At 38.8% G+C, this 6,151-nt stretch overlaps 1 protein-coding gene across 1 annotated transcript; it reads right to left on the bottom strand.

The window, feature by feature from the left end:
• Positions 1 to 69: 69 nt before the first annotated feature.
• Positions 70 to 5,864, bottom strand: LOC115194149 (ependymin). Its single transcript, XM_029753585.1, has 6 exons — positions 5,706 to 5,864; positions 5,369 to 5,403; positions 2,094 to 2,222; positions 1,689 to 1,881; positions 875 to 968; positions 70 to 489 (listed from the first exon to the last, which is right to left on the bottom strand). Exons 1-6 carry the CDS (start codon positions 5,770 to 5,772, stop codon positions 360 to 362), a joined length of 648 nt encoding a protein of 215 aa, XP_029609445.1. The 5' UTR covers positions 5,773 to 5,864; the 3' UTR covers positions 70 to 359.
• Between the last annotated feature and the right edge of the window lie 287 nt (positions 5,865 to 6,151).

Below are 6,151 nucleotides of genomic sequence, written 5' to 3' on the forward strand. Positions count from 1 at the left end.
GACATTTCTTTCTTTGTCTACACGATATGAACATAGGTCTTGTGAAGAGATGTCCAACTATACTATATAGACTTGACATTTTGTAAATTTTATTCAGAAGGACAGTTCACAGTGCAAGTTTACATTTCCAAGGCCTATATGTAGTAAGGAAAGTAATTAACATGTCAAAGGTAAAATGTTTGCATATATGTTACATGGTCAGTACTGGAATTTTTTTCTAACTCATGGTTTAACCCTTTTCTTCTACATTAATGAGTTATCCCTTTTTATAATTATTTATAAATTCATTTAAACATTTATCACAGGTTAAAAATAAGCAATAGCTGTGTGAAATTCTCATAAGAAAAGAGAATGGTCCTTTAGTTTATGTTTTTAAAAACGCTGTAGAAGTTGGCTGCATCTGCAGTCGCATCCAGTTCAGCGCCCTGACAGAACTTAGGAGGGAAGAACTGCTGGGGGTCATCGATCCCAACAACAATGTTGAAGAAACTGTAAGTGAAAAAATAAACAATTATCACATAGCATAATGGATATCTTATCTGTAGATTTAACGAAAGTCAAATCCATGCTTCGGGATAATTATGAAAGTACTAATCATTTAATAATACATACTACTTTTATAATGAAATTATGGATTTTGATGTTTCCAGAAGTGTCAAACTAGCTAATGAAGACATTCTTTTGAATGTTTTGGAACACAAAATGGACTGAGGAAGTTCCTCAGAATGAGGATATGAAACAAACACTACATAGGCCTACAAGACTATATATTGATGTCAAATATTACTATTATATTGTCAGTAGATCAAAGATTCAGCAATTTAAAAATAAAAACCAGTCATATTTTACACACTGCCCAATAATAAACACTTACGTTGTAAGCACCCAGCCAGTCTTGTCTGTGTAGTACGTAGTGCTGACAGGTATGCAGCCAAACTCAGTGAAGGTGCTCAACCACTTGTCTTTACCTTAAGATTAAATTGATCAATCAGATAAACAAAATCAGGGAGCAGAAATTTGATTTGAGAACACAAAAAAAATCACAAAACTTAATTGCCATAAAAATAAAAGTTTTATTTTGTCTTCACTGATATTTTCAACCTCTCCCTGAGCGAGTCTGTAATACCTACATGTTTCAAGCAGACCACCATAGTGCCTGTGCCCTAGAACACCAAGGTAACCTGCCTAAATGTGTGCAAAGCTGTCATCAAGGCAAAGAGTGGCTACTTTGAAGAATCTCAAATATATTTTAATTTGTTTTAACACTTTTTTGGTTACTACATGATTCCATGTGTGTTCTTTCATAGTTTATGTCTTCATATTATTCTACAATGTAGAAAATAGTAAAAATAAAGAAAAACCATTGAATGAGTAGGTGTCCAAACTTTTGACTGGTACTGTACATATTACCTCAATTACCTTGACGAACCCGTACCCCTGCACATTGACTCAGTACCGGTACCCTTTGTATATAGCCTCTATTGTTATTTTGTGTTACTATTTTGCCTTTAGTTCATTTAGCAATTATTTCTTACTTTTGAAAAACTAATTTCACGGTAAAGGTGTTGTATTTCACCTGTTGTATTTTGCGCATGTGACAAATTACATTTGATTTTGGCATTCCTCAGAAAGAGGAAGCTCACAAATGAAAGCCAACATTTACACCAACTGCATGCTATGCCCCTTACCACCAGTTGGGGTTGCACGTTCTCCATACCAGGTGTTGACCAGCAGACCCTGTCCTGGACCAGAGGAGCTCCCTAGGATCACCTGCCCCAGCAGAGTAGCATCTGCAGGGATCTCCATGGGGTGGAAGTCCTCCTTCTTCAGCCTGTCCTTCTTACATGTGCGGTTCTTGTGGTTAATCGTATACATGACGCCCTGGAAGACGTTGGGGAAAGATAAGCATCTGTTTCATGGCAGGCGTATTGTTTTTTTGTTGTAGGAAACCATTATTTTTCTAACAATGCAGCTCTGTTTTTATATGAATAAATTGAATGTGCATGACTGTGATGTGTGTACCAGTATATTGTATTGAATAAATGGTTGTTATTGTGAATACATGGTTGTTGTTGTGAATAAGTGTTTGTTACCTCTCTGAAGAGCAGAAGGGCATCCAGGCCGAATGTCTTGTTCTCATAAGATCCCATCTCCTTGAAGCGGATACGCTCGCCTAACGCGTCATAGTCATATTTTGCATATGCATTAACCTTCTCATTTGCCTGAAAGGAGAGGAATGTGAGATATATAGCAGATATAATTATAGCCAATACTATTTGCATATCTTGTTTTTTTTAACCAAATTTGTATTTTCAATTTTTTCTTCATATACAGTGCATTCATAAAATATTTAGACCTCTTGACTTTTTCCAAATTTTCTTAAGTTACAGCCTTATAGTGGTGGAAAAAGTGCCCAACTGTTATACTTCAGTAAAATTAAAAATACCTTAATAGAAAATGACTCAAGTAAAAGTCACCCAGTAACATTCTACTTGAGTAAGTCTAAAAGCATTTAGTTTAAAATATACTTAAGTATCAAAAGTAAAAGTATAAATCATTTCAAATTCCTTATAGTAAGCAAACCAGATGGCACCATTTTCTGGTTTTTTTTATTTACGGAAAGCCAACGGCACACTCCAACATTCAGACATAATTTGTAAACGAAGCATGCGTGATCAGAGAGTCCGCCAGATCAGAGGCAGTAGGGATGACCAGGGGTGGTCGTGGTCCTGTGTGGCTCAGTTGGTAGAGCATGGTGTTTGCAACGCCAGGGTTGTGGGTACGATTCCCACGGGGGACCAGTACGGAGAAAAAAAATTATGAAATGTATGCATTCACTACTGTAAGTCGCTCTGAATAAGAGCATCTGCTAAATGACTAAAATTTAAATGTTCGGTTGATAAGTGTGTGAATTAGACAATTTTCCTGGCCTGCTAAGCATTCAAAATGTAACGAGTACTTTTGGAGTAAAAAGTACAATATTTTCTTAAGGAATGTAGTTTAGTAAAAGTAGTCAAAAATATAAATAGTTAAGTAAAGTTACCCCAAAAAACAACTTAAGTAAAAATACATTAAAGTACTACTTAAGTACTTTACACCACTGCAGCCTTTTTCTAAAATGGATTTCATAGTTTTTCCCCCTCAATCTACACACAATACCCCATAATGACAAAGCAAAAACTGGTTTTTAGAATTTTTTGCAAAAAATAAAAAAGTATTCAGACCCTTTACTCAGTACTTTGTTGAAGCACCTTTGGCAGTGATTACAGCCTCGAGTATGACGCTACATGCTTGGCCCACCTCTTTTGGCTCTTTCTGCAGATCCTTAAGCTCCGTCAGGTTGGATGGGGAACGTCGATGGCACATTTTCAGGTCTCTCCAGAGATGTTCGGTCAGATTCAAGTCCGGGCTCTGGCTGGGCCACTCAACGAGATTCAGAGACTTGTCCCGAAACCACTCCTGCGTTGTCTTGGCTGTGTGCTTAGGGTCGTTGTCCTGTTGGAAGGTGAACCTTCGCCCCAGTCTGTGGTCCTGAGCAGGTTTTCATCAAGGATCTCTCTGTACGTTACTCTGTTCATCTTTCCCTGTTGTCATGTGCCTTTTACTGAGGAGTGGCTTCCTTCTGGCCATTTCCATTTAAGAATGATGGAGGCCACTGTGTTCTTGGGGACCTTAAATGCTGCAGAAATGTTTTGGTACCCTTTCCCAGATCTGTGTCTCGACACAATCCTGTATCGGAGCTCTACGGACAATTCCATCGACCTCATGGCTTGGTTTTTGCTCTCACATGCATTGTCAATTGAGGGACCTTAAATAGACAGATGTGTGCCTTTCCAAATCATGTCCAATCAATAGAATTTACCACAGGTGGACTCCAAGTTTTAGAAACATCTCAAGGATGATCAATGGAAATAGGATGCACCTGAGCTCAATTTCGAGTCTCATAGCAAAGGGTCTGAATACTTATGTAAATAAGTTATTTCTGATTCTTATTTTTCATAAATAAGCAAAAAGGTCTAAAAAACTATTTTGCTTTGTCATTGTGTGTAGATTGACGAGGAAAAAAAACCGATTGAATCAATTTCAGAATAAGGCTGTATCGTAACAAAATGTGTCAAAGGTAAGGGGTCTGAATACTTTCAGAATGCACTGTATATATACACACTGAACAAAAATATAAGCGCAACATGCAACAATTTCAAAGATTTTACTGAGTTACAGTTCATATAAGGAAATAAGTCAATTGAGAAAAATGATTAGGCACTATTCATTTCAGATGACTGGGAATACAGATCTGCATCTGTTGGTCACAGATACCTTTAAAAAAAAGGTAGACGCGTGGATCAGAAAACCAGTCTGTATTTGGTGTGACCACCATTTGCCTCATGCAGCACGACACATCTCCAACGCATAGAGTTGATCAGGCTGTTGATTGTGGCCTGTGGAATGTTATCCCATTCCTCCTCAATGGCTATGCGAAATTGCTGGATATTGGCGGCAACTGGAATACGCTGTCCTACACGTCAATCCAGAGCATCCCAAACATGCTCAATGGGTGACATGTCTGGTGAGCACAGATGTCTGGTGAGTACAGATATGTACAGATCCTTGCGACATGGGGCCGTGCATTATCATGCTGAAACATGAAGTGATGAATGGCACGGCAATGGGACTCAGGATCTCATCACGGTATCTCTGTGCATTCAAATTGCCATCGATAACATACAATTTATGTTCATTGTCCGTAGCTTATGCATGCCCATACCATAACCCCACCATGGGGCGCTCTGTTCACAACGCAAACCGCTTGCCCACACAACGGCAAACACGTGGTCTGCGGTTGTGAGGCCGATTGGACGTTGGAGGCGGCTTATGGTAGAGAAATTCTCTGGTAACAGCTCTGGGGGACATTCCTGCAGTCAGCATGCCAATTGCACACTCCCTCAAAACTTGAGACACCTCTGGCATTGTGTTGTGACAAAACGGCACATTTAAGAGTGGCCTTTTATTGTCCCCAGCACAAGGTGCACCTGTGTAATGATCATTCTGTTTAATCAGCATTAACCTGTCAGGTTGATGGATTATCTTAGCAAAGGAAAAATGGTTACTAACAGGGATGTAAACAAATTTGTGCACAAAATCTGAGAGAAATAAGCTTTTTGTGCATATGGAACATTTCTGGGATATTTTATTTAAGCTCATTAAAACATGGGACCAACACTTTACATGTTGCATTTATATTTTTGTTCAGTATATAAGGCAGGATATCAAGATTTTCTAAATATTTATAGTATTTGTCAAAATGTTCCATCTGATGTTATTGCTATGGGAACTCCCATATTCCCACCTACTATGGAGAAAGACTTACCACTGACATGGCTCCGGTCAGAAGAGGGGGAGACCCTGAGCAAGGGAAAGGTGTTTTATTGGTAACAAGTGAAACATTTATCCATTGTTTTGTTAAAATGGCCAATTTAGCCATAAAAGTGGACTATATATTATAAACATAGAAAAAAACATCCACCTTAATTACCATCACATTACTTTTACAGCTCTGCTCTGCCTCCAGTACAATGCACAGGTGTTAAATCAGAACTATGCTGTACGCAGGAGCTAATCTTTGACTTGGGGTCAGGCATTCATAACACTACGGCTCTTAGGTTAACAACTCAATTTACAACACAAGTTCTCTGTCTTTTACTTACTGCACGGATGAGGTGCCTGAGCCAGGCAGCCCACTGCAAGGCACATCAACAACACGAAGGTCCTCATGCTTCCAAATGTCACACACACTCACGCCAACAAACAGACGGACTGCTGTAGGAGTGCAAAGTCACTTCCTTATAAACAGTACGACACTCAGGCTCCAAATCCTAGATCAGCACATGTTCCAGGTTTTCATTCTCACCAGAGGCTCAGAAATCCTTGTCATATGAGACTAAAGTATGTTTCCATGGGCCAGGCTAAGATAATGAACTGTAAAGGCTGTTATCTTATCTTGATAAGAGCCATATAATAATGCGTTACCTGACAGTACCTGAGCAATATAACTTCAGGATATAGCAGTCTGATCTGAATGAATATATGGATATATGGAGTGTGGTAGGTCTAAAGATGGCATTTTGTATGGATTATTTTGCTGTCATAGGTA

This window comes from Salmo trutta, chromosome 5 (genome assembly GCF_901001165.1).
Source record: "Salmo trutta chromosome 5, fSalTru1.1, whole genome shotgun sequence".
Lineage (NCBI taxonomy): Eukaryota > Metazoa > Chordata > Actinopteri > Salmoniformes > Salmonidae > Salmo > Salmo trutta.